Source organism: Acanthopagrus latus, chromosome 1 (assembly GCF_904848185.1).
Source record: "Acanthopagrus latus isolate v.2019 chromosome 1, fAcaLat1.1, whole genome shotgun sequence".
In the NCBI taxonomy this organism is placed as follows: domain Eukaryota; kingdom Metazoa; phylum Chordata; class Actinopteri; order Spariformes; family Sparidae; genus Acanthopagrus; species Acanthopagrus latus.
The window spans coordinates 17983343-17998916 of record NC_051039.1 but is presented as its reverse complement, the minus strand read 5'-3'; the positions used below and the strand labels follow the sequence as shown (position 1 = coordinate 17998916).

At 44.0% G+C, this 15574-nt stretch overlaps 1 protein-coding gene across 6 annotated transcripts in view; it reads left to right on the top strand.

Moving 5' to 3' along the window:
• Window positions 1-15574, top strand: part of tnrc6c2 (trinucleotide repeat containing adaptor 6C2) — a 132351-nt gene that overhangs the window by 103188 nt on the left and 13589 nt on the right. For 5 of the 6 annotated variants that reach the window (XM_037094679.1, XM_037094669.1, XM_037094695.1 and 2 more), the window contains 10 exons: window positions 6747-9227; window positions 10320-10523; window positions 11221-11387; window positions 11483-11560; window positions 12205-12262; window positions 12521-12663; window positions 12955-13104; window positions 14242-14385; window positions 14873-14992; window positions 15264-15347. In XM_037094679.1, coding sequence (XP_036950574.1) covers window positions 6747-9227; window positions 10320-10523; window positions 11221-11387; window positions 11483-11560; window positions 12205-12262; window positions 12521-12663; window positions 12955-13104; window positions 14242-14385; window positions 14873-14992; window positions 15264-15347 — 3629 coding nt within the window. Of the gene's footprint in view, window positions 1-4172; window positions 4981-6746; window positions 9228-10319; window positions 10524-11220; window positions 11388-11482; window positions 11561-12204; window positions 12263-12520; window positions 12664-12954; window positions 13105-14241; window positions 14386-14872; window positions 14993-15263; window positions 15348-15574 lie in introns of those variants that run through there. The other variant, XM_037094706.1, reaches the window with a different exon arrangement.

Here is a 15574-nt window from a genome sequence, read left to right as displayed (position 1 = left end):
TGTCCTAGTCCAGCAGTTGTTGTGCTGTTTGGCCCTGGCTTTCCCAGGGGCCTCTCAGTACAACACAGCCGACTGAGTTGCCACCGGCTGGGTTTCTACCCTCTTTCTCTCCTATTCTTGTTCCGAGGGCTTCCTCCTCACAGCCTGTTCTAGCCTGTCTGCTCAGCTAATAGCCTCAAGCTAGTGATCCTGTTGTCACAGTGATTCTGGCATTCATAGTTCAAGAGTGGACATTGCAGTTGAACTTATTACCCTGCGCTTATAAATATAAGCCCAAGCCTCTGCTTTATTTACATAAAATACCACTTTTGGAGTAGAAGAGCTTCATCAAATGGCTTGTTTTCAAATTTGCCCACACATAAGCATAATGTAACCACACCAGGTCCTGATGGTATATGCTAGTGTATGCATTACTTCTATTTTTGTCAGTCCACTCATTTGCAAGTCTGTGTTTTGAACTTACTCAACCATGTAAACAAAGTACATGGAAATAAGTTACTCGTCCAGTGAAGAGCTATGTGCATCGTTATCTTAGGTTAGTGAATGCTTTAAGGCTTTTTCTGAATCTGTAAAACTTAATCAAAAACACAGCACCATCTTATGTATAATGTGATGCACACTGCCCACAAGTACAATTTTCTTCCCCAGTGTGACAAGGCGAGGGATGAACTCTGTTCTAAGGACACATTTCTGACCTTTTTGCTGAGGTTAGTGTGGCCTAAAGGGATGTGATGTTGTCACAGTTCCTTCACTCAGATACTCAAACACTTTCTTTATTTCACTGGTGCACATGCAAACAGCAACACATGCAACACATAGATGTAGTGGCTGTGCAGCAGTAAGAACACACTAGTCTGACCTAGTTGTGTCCTCTTAGATCTGTGTCCGCCTTGCAGGCCAGCTCGCTCACAGTTTAAAGACGAATGTATGCATACACAACCACACACACAAACGTATATAAGGCATCAGTACTGCAATATTATTGGCTAGATGTCCTAAGGTGATTAAATACATGACTTATAAGGATTTTTCTTGTGTGTTTTTGATATATGACATTCCAGCAGGCTATCACACACATGCCACCCCATCCACAAAGTCTCAAAGGCAACCCCCCCCCCTCCAAATTCACACCACTCCCACATAACCTCCACTCTCTGAACCTCATTTAATTGTCCCAAACACCAGACAGAGACCCCCTGTCCCCTTTCTTTTCCTCCCTCCCTCCCACCCACCATCCCCGTCTCTCCAGCTGACTGGGGACCATTAAGTAGTCCGGAGCAGCCAGCAGCCGTCCAGACAGGCTCCCCAGTAGCAGGTGCTGGAGTGGGGGGTCTCTTTTAGACTGTGGGAACTGCAGCCCAACAGCTGTTTGCCGGTCACCCAGACAGAGCATATAGCCAGAAGGCACTCTGCTGGGTGCTGTTAAAACACTTGGCCTTGTCATTTGGGCCCATTTGATTTGCAGGTAATGCATTTTGGTTTTTGACCATATCTTATTCAAGTTAGATACTTCTAATTAAAAAAAAATCTTCTAAGGCAGTAACTTTAATGTTTAAAATATGAGTTTCTCTTGTTTTTTTAAACACTAAAAAATGTCATCATGTTCTCCAAGGACCATCTCATGCACATGCATGTCTTCAAACATGGTACCATTTCAGATGTAAAAATAATAACTACTACTTAGATCATGGTAATTTGTATTTTTTAAAATCATCAAATAATCACAAGCCTACTTGTCTCTAATGATGCCAGGGAGGTATATATAGATTGCCCCATTTGCTCAGGCTGCACACACATACGCACACAAGTGAGAGAACCCCCTAGTGGCTTCATTAATCCAGCCTCTGTCAGGGAAACCAGAGAAGTCACCATGGTCTCGCTCTCCTATTTTCTCTCCTCGCTCAGCAGAGGTAAACAGACATGAATGATGAGCTTTTTAAACCCTCCTGTGACCGTTCCCTCAGTCTTTCTTTTTCCCCCCAACTTCCGGAAAAAACAAGTATTGCGCCGTCTTTGATCCAAGTGGGCGTAAAGCACCCCTCAAAGAGAGATGGAGAGGGTCTATTTGGGTGGACAAAAGACTACAAAACGTCCCCTCCTGCTCTGGTTCTGGTGTTATGTCACCAAATAGAGGCTCTGAGAAAACCATGCTCGCAGTACAACGAAGGAATGCATTTATTGCCAAAACCATCTCTCCGCGTCTGTTCGTACTCTCTCTCTCACCGTCTTTTCCCTCAACCTTGCGAATGCCAACCCCATCCCCCCAGACTTTCCTCCATATCTCCCTACCATCCTCTCCCTCTCTCTCTCTGTCACCCTGCCTTTCCTTTCATTCAAAAGGGAGGGGAGGCACTTATTTCTTGGCTACCTGCCCATTTCTATGATGGGAGCTCGTCTCATTATCCGTAGCTTATCTCTTGCTTATTTCTGCTTCAACTCTGGCAAGCTGGCATCACAGTTACAATGTGTTGTTGCCGTTGTTTAATGCCACTTTCTTTTAAGCACTGCTGGTGTGCTCATCATTAGGAAATTGTTACTATTTAGCCTAAGTTCTGGTTCTATTAAAAGAACAAACGCGTGTGTGGCACGCAGGGTTTTTCACATACATGCGCACAAATAGGCAGCCGTGTTCCCTGTTGGAAGCACAAGGAACCACAGAGGGCCCTTTATAGTTCTTTATTTTTGACCCTTTTTATTCACAAAGCGTAATCAGAGCCGGCCCTCCTAATTGCAGCCAGAATGAAAGCGCCACATTACTGACACATGATTGCAAATGGTGGATGGAAATAACTGTCCCCTTTTCTTTGTTTTTCACGTTCGGCTTGCTCCCCCCGCATCCACCCAAATCACTGCTTTGCCAAGAATCAGCAAGACCTTTCTGTTGGAATGTCTGGGGAGGGATTTGAAAAGGGAACAATTGAGGCATGTTGAGGTGAAAGGAAAAAGAGCCTGTTTTGCATTATCCACACATGTACGTATTTACAGGGGGAGACACAATAGCATTAGCGCCCATACAGCAATCCAATATAATAGTCCGGTGGTAAATCCTTGTTTTGTGGATCTCATTCCATTTTTATTGCATTTTCTATTTCCGTTGAAGACAGACTTGCACATACTGCACATGCTATAGGTCCAAGATACAACTCTGTCACCCAGCAGCAGCAGTGTTGTGAAGATTTTGTGTGCCTAAGAGTAGCTGCTGTAGACATACTAAGATGTCTGCTATTTCCCATCCTTGCATGGATCCATGTAAGCACTCTTGAGAGTGCCACTGGTGCACCTCTCCTCAGGTATTTTTCCACTCTTGCTCTCTCCCTGACTGACGGCGTTTTTCCTCCGCATGCAACACACTCCTTTTCTCTTTGTGTTTTATGTGGGGTTTTTTGGTTGTCTTCTGAAAATGTGTGTGACAGGAGTGATAAAAAGATGGCTTCTGTCCAGACTTTGATAAACTTATCATGTAACCTATTTTTCCACTCTTCAGGAAACTAAATATGCAAATGAAACATCAAGTGAGAGATACACTGGGTGGGTGAGGGGTCGACCGAACAAAAATTTCCTGAGGCTGCAGCCTCTGAGCTTCTTGGCTATGTTTCAAATCTGATAAAATGGCACCTCCTCTGTGCTCGGAAAGCTAGCAGTGACAGACCTGGGACACCGCAGAAAGAGAATAACATCAATGGCTTCTAATGATGCTGTCATGTTTCCTTCTCTGCATTTTGAAAACAAAACACCTACAAGCCACTGAGAGCTTGCAGCGAAAAAGGCCAACTGTTTGAGTTTTTGTTTCATTCCTTTCTTTACAATTTGACTGGATGGCAAGCAGACATGCGCCAAATCAGTAGCTCTGAAATTGTGCCAAACCAGGCTTTTGTGAAACAGTCACTTCATACACACAATTGTGTTGGAACGCAAACCTCCTCCAGTGTTGCAAATAGTGAAATTTGATACCTAAATACCTACTGTAGGTTTAGATGGATTTATCAATAATATGAATGTAGAGGCAGGATATTGTCCTTTCACAACAAGACTGTCCCTCAGTGACCTAATACTAAGTAGGAAGTAATCAAACCATAGAGAGAGAGAGATAGATAGATAGATAGATAGATAGATAGATAGATAGATAGATAGATAGATAGATAGATACTTTATTGATCCCGGAGGAAATTCAAGTTTGTTTTTTTTGTTTTGTTTTTTATTTTTATTTTGTTCAATGAATACAGTAGTTAAGTTATTGTGACATCACTAGCATTCAGTAAAAATTCACTTCTTTCCTATGGAAAAAATATGATCAACTTGTCTCATTCTTCAATATGCAGTGACTCACAAATCAACTTGAGTTAAATTCCCAGTCCCTTGAATATTTTCCTATAAAATTCCTTCATGCTGTATTAGTTTGCTGTCTTTCAGACAATGGGCAAGTTCCACCGAAAAATTGTTCATATCCACTCTGTATTACCCTAGACATTTATAATTCAAGCTAAGATAATGCCTTTCTAACTGAAGGCTCACATCTGGCTTGTTTTTAAGTTTGAACAACTTCTAACTTTCCCCCAAAATGGCATTGTAAAAGCAGTTGTGAAGGATTACTTTTGATGTGATGTTTTAGTAGTTTTCCTGTGTTCCACTGATTGCAAACTGACTAGTTTTTTGAGTGTGTGCGTGCATGCATGCATGCGTGTGTGCGCCATCAGTCTGACGACCCTGTGTGATAAGACTGCCTGGGGAGCGGAGATAAGTGTGTTCAGGCGAAAATTGCATTCGCAGCCACTCTGTAGTGTGTTGCGCAGTATCTTAAAGCCACACATATGCCAGTATTTTTGTGTGTGTGTGTGTCCACTCACCTCAAACAAATGGTCCTTTCCCACATTCAGTTGGATTGTTTTGACCACTGGGTCTTTATCTCATGATGGATAACTTATAGCTATTATGGAAATCACTGTAACAATTTGATGGAAACTAATGGCAGAGTAATGGAAGGTAAGGCAGCTTAATTACCAAACAAGGCAAATATTTATAAACACAGCTGGGGTCTTTTAAGTGAAAGTAAGTGTAGCTTACTTCATTTACACAGGAGGTTAACCAGAAATTTACAATGATGCTTCTGATGCTTGTTGAATAGGGTTGTCTGTGGTCTGTCAGTGCACTTGAATATTTATCATGTTGTTGCAATGTAAAAACATACTGGCCTTATATTTTCATACGGAACATGCTGTTTGCATAAGAATATATTATACTATATGGGCAGTAACATTTTTGCTGTTTTACAACTTGTATAACCACAGATGCAGAATGTTGGAATGAATATCTACTTTTCATGTACACATTTTTAGAGTGTGATGATACACATAAATTTTCCTTTCTCCTCCAAAAACTGCATTCATTTCTATCCTCATATGCTTGGTTGGCCTGTGTGCTGGTGAAAGTTCAAGGCAGTTCTCATTGGTTTTTATCCCATTACATGAGGCTGGCCTTGTGGTTAGGATGTTTGCATACTAGATCGATAACCTCCCTGCTCTCACCCACTGTCATTAATAAGATCATTGATTAGCTGCCTCCCGCTGATTGATTACCCCTTTACAGCATCAAATCAATCTATTATTAGTTTCCCTTCTGATGGGATGCTTTTGTACCTAATGAAATTGCTTCTGTGCAGTACCATGTTGATTAAAGAATCATTGGAAATGCTCTGTTTTCGGTAGTGTGTTACTGAATTTATAGATCATGCATAAAGGTCTGTATGTAATAGGACAAGATTTACATACAGTCCTCAGTTCTCAGATTGTGATAAGAATGGGCACACATACATGTTATATTCAGTACATGCAAGTAATGAGAAGGCAACAGACATATCCATATTCACACACACTTCGAGGAAGTGTTTTGTGGTTTCTTAGTGCAATGCAGTTGGAGGAGGAGTAGGCCTGGTGGAGCGTAGGGAGTGATGGATGAGGAGCCATCCTGGTTTCATTCCAATAAATGAGCGGCGTTCCACTTGGGCTTCCCTTCACAGCCCCAGCCAACGAAGCCACGATGGAGACGGATGGCCCTCTCACCACTGGGTGTTAGAGGAGAGCAGAGGGGAGAGAGGGAGAAATTAAAGGGTGAGGAAGGAGGTGGGGGCAAAAAGTGAGAGCGGACTCACGTACAGAGGGTGGGGGGGGGGGGGGGCGTACAGAAGGGAGAGTGAGAAGAAAGGTAGGCTCAAAACAAGACCCTTGTCTAGAGTTGGAGGGGGAGGGGGGTGAAAAGGAAGTTAAGTGAAAAATGAGGAGAAAGAGAGGATGGTAAAAGGAGAGAAAGTAAGGGCTCCATCTCCCCATTTCTGTTCGGCTGACTGCACCAGAGCAAGGATATATGGATATGCCATAGCTGATATGACATGTAGCACGCTTGGCTGTGCATCCTGATTATGTGTTGGATTGTGGAACGTGCAAGTGTGTGCCCATCTCATCCTGCCAAGTCTGATAGCTAGCATTAACCAACCAAGAAGATAAAATTGGTCCAGGGGACTAACGTGGGCTGTAATACATGATGTTCCTTCATATTACCTAATGTATTATTTCTTTCCCCTCCCAACCCCCTTGTCCATTCCTCTCTTTTTTTCATTTCTGCATCTTCTGCCACTGAAATCCTCTTTTGTTTCTCTCAGACTGAGCCATATCCACTAACATCCTATGTTGTATTCCTTTTGTTACGTGAAGTTTTAACCTGACATCCCTCTCTTTCTCCCTCTTTCTCTTTAGACATATCCCTCCAGAGTGGCCCCGTTGCCCAGTATGAGACCTCTCATTGGGGAGCCTCTTTGCCAATTGACAGCCCCTCCAGTGCCAACAGCTGGGACAAAGTGATTATTGACAGAAGTGACACAGAAGCTTGGCCCTCCATCAGTCGCAGTAGTGACTCCAGCCACCCTGCTGCACCAGAATGCCCCTTAGGCTCAGCTAGCTCTAACCAAGACACCAGCGCTGTCACTACCACCAATAGTAGTAGTTTTCTGAGTATGGCCACAGGTGCCGCAGGCCAGCAGGCCCACTACCCCTCTCTCAAAGCTAACAATAACATGATGACAGGACCTGGGTCAGCCAACACATTAGCGGGTAACAGAGGCTGGGGCTCGGATGGGAAACAAGATGGTATGAATGGTGGCCGAGTCATAGCACCCAATAACTGGGGCTCTCCCAATTTTAACTTGAACCTCAATCCCAATGCCAACCCATCAGCCTGGCCTGTTCTGGGCCATGAGGGTGGTGGAGGTGGTGGTATTGGCCCCAGCGGGATGTCAAATTCCCCATCCCTCCCACCCGGTATTAATGGCAACGGAAACATGGGAAATGGAAGCCTTGGAGGTGCAGATAATGGTGGGGGAGGTTGGGGTGGTATGATAAGTGCTAACGAAAATGATCAACAGCACCCTTCAAACAAGACAAGCATGTCTTTCAGTATGGAACCTGCTAATCTTAACACTGATGGACCAAACCACACTAAGCAACAGCAGCAAGCTCAGGAGCCTATGAGCCCTATCCATGGGTTAACTGGCTGGGGAGGCCAGTCACCCACTGAATCATCTCAGCTCAATGGGGACACAACAGGCAGCTCTGTGTGGGGAAGTGGAGAAACCAAGGCAGCTGACTCTCCCAAGGACTCAGGCTGGGACTCAACTCCCTCTGTAGGCCTTTCTGCCTGGGGCCGCCAAGGCAGTGGTGGTGGTAGTAGTGGAAGCGGTGGCTGGGGCGAATGGGGGAAATCCTCTGGTGCTGTAGATGCATCTAAAGGCTGGGACTCAGTAGACGCTGGTAGTTCTGGTTCTGGCCAAGAGCAGAACCTCAGCTCATGGGGCCAGCAACCTGGAACAGCTCCAGCAAGTGAGGGTAGTGGGGACAGCAGTGAAGGTCGATCCAATCATAGAGACAGGTCCTCCAGCATGGATTATACTCCTGTGCTACCCCGGCAGGACCTGGACCCTAGGGTGCTGAGTAACACAGGTTGGGGACAGACCCCCATCCGGCAGCACACTGTATGGGAGATGGAAGAAGCCAACTCCAATGATGGGAAGAGCAACAGCAGCTCAGACACCTTAGGAGGCTCCAGCTCTAATGGTGGACCCTCATCCACAAATGGTGGAACCATAAACCCAAACATTGGCCCTAGCCAGAGGCCTGGGTCTGGAGGAAAAAATGACAGTGAAGGGTCATCTTCCTCTGGCTGGGGAGCCCCTCCACCTCAGCCAATGCAGCATGGACCAGGATGGCGGGACACCCCACAGTCACACAGCAAAGCCTCAAATGGAAATGGCACTACCAGTGGCTGGGGAGACCATATGCCTGCCAATGATCCTAGAAATGGAGGAACTCCATCCTGGGGTTCTGAGGACAAGAAATCCAGCTGGGATGATGGCCCAATGAAAAGTCAGCCTTCTGGTTGGGGAGAGGGCCCCAAAATCTCTCATGGTTGGGGCAACAGTAATGGAGCCTCCAACAACTCTAGTACAGGGGAATGGGGAGAGGCAGAGGTCAAAAACAATGGGTCCTCCAGCAACATGTGGGAAGGAGAAGGAGGGAATGGAGGAAGTAGTGGATGGAAGGATAGCCCCAGAGGAGGAAATAGAGGAGGGGGCTGGAGTAAGCCTGCGCCTACTATGAGTAATAGCAACTGGGGGGAAACCCCACGCACCAGTGGCCCAGTGCAGGGAGGCTGGGGCTCTTCAAAGCCCCAGGAAAGCAGTAGCAGCAGCACTGGCAGCGGAGGAGGTGGCAGCATGGGTTCATGGGGTGGGCCGGGTTCTGTGAAGCAGAACACATCTACCTGGGGCAGTGGCAGCAAACAGGACCAGGGCATGGAGCCCACTGGCTGGGAAGAGCCCTCCCCTCCCTCCATCCGCAGGAAGATGGAGATTGATGATGGAACGTCCACCTGGGGCGATCCCGTTACCTACAACAAGACTGTCAACATGTGGGACCGCAACAATCCCAATAATAACCCAGGCAACAGCGGCCCGCCTCCCAGTAAGAATGGTGGAGTGATTATCCCCAACAATAACAACAACAATCACTCTGTCGGCCCTGGCAACAACAATCATCATCACGCTCACCACATGCACCATCATCCTCATCATGGCCAACCCCCAACTCTTCTGCAACACCATGGAAATAACAATGGGTCACCCAGCAATGGTGCATCACATCCAGGTGCACCCCCACCGGGTAGACCCCCCCTCGCCAACCCAGGTAACACAATATGGCTGTATGTATGGCTCTATGTATGTATGTATGTATGTATGTATGTATGTATGTATGTGTAAAGAAAATGAATTATTTAAGTGTTTATTTGACCTCAGTATGTTTTATTGAATAGTATTAAGCTCCAAAATTGGCTTTCATAATGAGCTGAATAAAGTAATAGTTTTTTTTCCACTCCTCAAAATATATAGTGACTAAATGACCTAGAAAAAGCATTGTTGGCAACATATGTAATTCCATTCAAAGATTTTTCCTTAAAAGAATTCACAGCTGTTATTAAACTGATCATCACAGAGGATTTGAGTGCCTCCTAATGGTAACACAAACATAATTAAAACTCTGTAGTAAGCTTAAATTGGCGACAAAGGCCACGCATATAGATATGGCACAGCTTTAATGCCCACCATAATACTCTCCTTTTGATTGTGAATGAGACCATTGCCTCCTGCTGTTTGCCGTTTGCACTTCACTTACCAAAGGGCATCATGACTGCCTTAAGACACACTTGATGGAGTGAGAGAAAAGATGGAGTAGAAGAGTGTGCAAAAGCTGGCCTGAGCTGCTGCTTTCATCCCTCTCCTCCTTCTGAACAAACACACCTCACCTGACAGGGCAGACTGAGCTGGCCATGGACCTGCTGCTGTCCAGAAAGGCCTCTGTACATAGACAGCATGGCATTATCTCAACTGACAAGCTTATTCTGATTAGCATGTTGCTACCGCTCATCATGAAGGCCTCACAAGACAGTGTGACAGAAAAGAGATATGAAATTTCAGTTTTAAGTAGTACAGTTTTTTCTCAGTTGCCTGGATAATCCCAGTTTAGTTTTTGGTCAAAGAGAGTTGAAAGATCTGGCTTGGGCATGAGTGTAATGCAGATTTCAGGATTTAACTGAGGCCAGATTGTTTTCAGACATGCCATTTTTCCGCTTAGGAGCATCCTTTTATAGTCAAGTATTCACGGAAGGATTTAAGGGGAATGATATATCACTGCAAGTTTAAAGTAAAAATTACTAGTGGTTGATGGTTTAACTGGAATGCAACTGTACCATTTTATTTAAAATGTGCCTCTTTCTCCCAGGTTGGGGAGAGCTTCCCAATGTTCAACCCAAGTCGGAGCCTGCTTGGGGAGAGCCAGCAGCTCCAACATCAACTGTGGACAATGGCACCTCCGCCTGGGGCAAGCCGCAAGGGGGAGTGGGAGGATGGGCAGACAGTGGCCATGAGCCCTCTGGACCCTATGGCAGGGCCAATGGACCCCCGGGTTCTGCATCCTGCAAGCCAGGTAACACCCATCAAAGTGTAATTATTTTCAGTGATGCTTAGTGCCAACCACTGGAAATCAGCATGTACCAAGATGCAGGACTATGTTTAGGACCATTGATTGATAACTTACACACCCCTTCTGGCTGCTATACCTCCATAGCAAACTGTGACACATTATTGTTTCAGGGGTGCTGCTACAGATTATGTGGAATTTAGAAAATGAAAACACTTTTTGAGCTTTTCTACTTCAGCCTATTTGTATATTGTCAACTTGAAAATTAAGACATTTTAAATTTGAGGTGTGTCCAGGGGCTTCACATGTCCTGTAAAAGACTGATTCTCAGTATGTGTTCAGTGTCGCCCTTAGTTCAAAGGACAGAAATCAGGAAATTTCTTCAGACCTCTGTACCATTTGTGCCAAATCTAAAGGTTTTTGTTGGTGCTACTGGAGTGTTGCTGGGATTAAAGCAATTCCACGCCTCAGTAGGTCTTGGTTATTTCTGCAGTTGGTATGAAATGTTGGAAATGGTAGAGGGAGGTGTAGGGGGGAATACAGCATGCCAAATGACAACAGTGGCACCAAGTGGCCAGATTGAAAATTTCTTGCTGCCCACCCTCTGAAATGGCTTGCATATCCCTAACGTGCATGCAAGAAATGTTATAAACAGAAACAATGTCACATGTAGGCCTTTGATATTATTTGATCTCTTTCTCAGGCCCCAAACCTATGCAAGATAGCTGGGGAAATGGAGGAGAGGAGATGGGCATGTCCACTAGCCAATGGGACACAGAGGATGGGGATATGTGGAACAGCCCCACCTCTCAGGAGAGCAGCTCCTCTTGCAACTCTTGGGGCAATGGACCCAAGAAGGGCCCGAGCAAGGTCAGAGAACACACCTGACTCTTACACACACTGGCTGATGAGATTTGTAGTCATTTAAAAACATTTTTTGAAATATTTTGCTCATGTATTTTCAGGGGAAGATTGTCAACAAGCCAGATGAGGCTTGGATCATGAATCGTCTCATCAAACAGCTCACTGACATGGGCTTTCCGGTATGTTGCAATATATTTTATAAGAAGTTTGCACAATGAGACACTCTTTTAGGCAGATGTGTCTAGTTTTTCATTTTTTATTTTACTCAACTAGGCCACAAACTCTGAAATTTGGATTAAACACAAAATCCCGCGCTCGGTGGAGATAAAACATCCAGTGATAAATACAGTAATCTATAATTGTTTAAAAGGCCGTAAATCCGTAGTCAGTTAGTCAGTGCGTTTACATGCACAGCTTAGTCAGATTACAGCCATAGTTGAACTATGCTGTTCAATCAGGTAACTGCAATTGTCCGAGTATACATGCCAGTGAGAAAATCGAATTACTGGCCAAAGCATGTCATTGCCCTTCTACTTCCTGCTCATGGCCCAGGTAAAAAAAATTCTCGAGCCCGCGCAGAACACAAAAATCTGATCCGATCTGATGGAGCATATACATGCAGGAGTAATGCGACTATCAATCGAATAATCTAGGTGTATTAATCTGACAATGAGAAATCCGAATCGGTCCAATTTTAGTCAGACTATGGTTTATACATGCATCTTAAAAATCCAATCATAGTCAGACTAATGCAGTAATTCCGTTTTCTTGTGTGTCATGTAAACGCACTGAGTAACAGGTCTGTATTATCCATTTGTTACAGAGAGACCCTGCTGAGGAGGCTCTGAAGAGCAACAACATGAACCTTGACCAGGCCATGAGTAAGTTCACCAACATCTTTTTTAGAGTCTTTGTCCCTATGACTGTATTGAAAATGCTAATGTAACATGCATTTACTGAACGTGACAACACAAACTGATTTATACCGTGTTAGGAAGTAAGCAAACATCAGAATTCAGTTATTTTGGCACATTTGCCCTTCAACAGGGAATACTGCCTAGCCAGACTTAATTACTAGGTGTAATTTTTAATGTCAGTGAATAGTTGATTTTGATAATTAATGTCCTCTCTGCTCCCAGGCGCCCTGTTGGAGAAGAAGACGGACCTGGACAAGCGGGGCATGGGCATGACTGATTACAGCAACGGCATGAACAAGCCCATGGTGTGTCGGCCCTCTGCACTCTCCAAAGACCCCTCTGACCGCAACGCCTTTCTTGACAAGGTAATTAAACTCATCAGCCATCAGAACTTTTCCAAACATGTGCTAGTGATGATGAGTTAAGTTTTTTAGTTGTTTTTTTTCTCGTTTCTCGTATCTTTGGGGCATTTGCCTATTTCATTTTTGTATTAATATTTTGATTCATGCTTCAAAGAAAGGTTCAAGGATCATTTACATTTTGTCTGTACAAATCGTAATTTGATCTTCACTCATTCAGTGAGTCACAGTTGTGTGTGAGTAATGCTTGTCTTGTCTTTTTATCCCCCATCACCCACCCCTTTTGCCCTTGTCCAGGATGGTGTTATGTCAGATGACGCCCCCCCATCACCGTTTCTGCCTTCCCCCAGCTTGAAGCTCCCCCTGGCCAACAGTAGCCTTCCTGGGCAGGGTCTGGGACAAGGCAACCCGGGGCTGGCCATGCAAAACTTGAACAACAGACAGCAGGTAACACATTGTGTACGCGCACAGTTGCACTAAACTTGAGTATGGAAAAAATTACAGTATTTCTCAATTCAAGTAACAATAATGACATGCTGTAGAAACGACCTTTTTTGTGGAGTGGTTATTATATTTTTCTCTGTTTTGATGAGAAGTGACTAAATTGCAAGTATTTGCACTAGAAAAAATGATACACAAGCATTTTAGGCCTAGACTACATTGGAACAGCTGCTTTATTAAAAACAGACTAAGCTGACATATCACAGTACTATTCCTTAGTCAGTGCAAAACCTTTTTGATCAACAGCATGTGTTTGTCACACTGTAAATGCATACAATGTAATGGCTTGATGAAAAATGTGTTGAGTATATGTATTTTAGTGATGGCAACAACAGATAACCACTCTACCTACATGCTCTCCTAAATCCCAGCGTTTCTATTGCTCACTTATTGTGTGTATGACCTTGCCTGAAGTGCCCATTGAAATCCGATAGTTATGCTCTATCAAATATCGCCCCCAAAGGCAGCCATGGCCCAGAAAAATTGCAGTGTGTCCTTGAATCCCAAACAAAGGCACTGTAAGCAGGCCTTTTATTAAAATTCTTTGAGTTGAAAGACCTCTTCAACAACGTGGAATCTGAAATCTGAATGAAGCTGATGTGTAAAGACTAATTGTTTTGGGGTCTTTGTTGAATCAAAATAGTGACAATTTTATGATCTAACAACTAACTGCCTTTAGTTCATGTTCAGTGTGCTTGTTGCACAAGGTGAGGCTAGATCTTGAGGGTAAATGCTTTGAAAAATGTTTTTAGACATTTCTGTGTAGACTGGGAATATCATCGACCCCTGCACGGCTTTTGAGTGCACTTTAAGTTTTTTTTCTTGTCCAGTTCAAGTGGACTCATTCTTGTATAAAATGAACAGATCAAATTGACAGTTAAAATGCTCAACTCCTCGCTGGTTTGCTTGAGGTACTCTGTAACTGTTCTCTGAAGTGGTCAAGAATACAGTCTGCACATTTCTTTCCAAATTCAGTTGTGCAGGTCCCCAGTAAGGAAATGCCCTCAAATGGATCCACCAGTGTGAACAAATATGTAGTTTTATAAGAAGTTTCACTGTGCCTTTTACTTCTCCTGCTTATAGATACCCAGTGGAATGTTTGGCAGTAGTGGAGCAGCACAAACCCGGGCCATGCAGCAGCAGCAGCCTCCTCAGCCACCAGTGCCATCTCTCAGCTCCTCCCAGCCTAGTCTACGTGCTCAAGTGCCTCAGTTTCTCTCCCCTCAGGTAGATACAAGCACATAATGATGTGCATATCAGACATGGATAAACTATTTGCCCAATAACAAGGGAAAATGATTTGACACAAATATCGATTTCTCTACCAGTTCATCTTTCTACTGCATGTTGGCCCCTGACTATGTGAACTTGGAATTTATTTATGCTGCATAATTGTAATGTTACAATATTCTTTTGAAAACCATTACTGTCAAGCCCTGGCCTATCAGATGCCTCGAAAATTACAAATTTTCTAAAAAAAATTAAACCAGTGGAAATATATTGTGAAGACTGGCTATTTTCTGGGAACCATATTTGGCTCTTTGTGTTATGATTTCCCTGGCAGACCCTTACTCTTCATGTCTCCTCCATGCGTGCAGTTGTGACTAGTTTTACCTCGCTTGAAGCTGTTCTTGTGCAGTTGCTGTGATTTGCAATGACTAACTTGTTGTCTCTCCTTTCTGCCTCCTCATTCTTCTTCCCTCTAACCCCCCAGGTCCAAGCACAGCTCTTGCAGTTTGCAGCAAAAAACATTGGTCTGAATCCTGCACTTTTAACCTCACCAATAAACCCTCAACAAATGACTCTCTTGTACCAACTTCAGCAACTGCAAATGGTGAGTCCCTCTTTTCATCTTTAGTTGTTGCAAAACAGTTGAGAATATGTGTTGTGGATTTTTTAAAATTTATCCAGGCTTTTATCTAAATGGAGATTAACCCTGACCTTTTTCTCTAGATGTTACTTTTTAATGTAATCTCTGATGTTGACTGACAATCCAAGTAGAATTAAGAATTGATCTATTTATGAAATGAGATTGAAATCCGATTTTTCCCTCCATTAATGTATTTCCTTAAAAGTGAATTATGATTTTCGTTCCCTTCTTTCAGGCGTACCAGCGTTTACAAATCCAGCAGCAGATGATGCAGGCGCAACGCAATGTTTCCGGCCCAATTAGACAACAAGAGCAGCAAGTGAGTCAACATAATGCATCGTTAAACCCAGAAGAAGCCTGATAATACACGTCATTCACTGTTGGACTGCATGTGATCACCGACTTGTCACACTGACGCAAGTCAACACATATTGTGATTTTCATATAACAAAAACAGCACAGGAAACAACCCACATTGTAACCACACCACGAGTTGCTCAAATTTGACGATATCTGCATGGGAACGGGTTACTTCCCTTTAAGCAC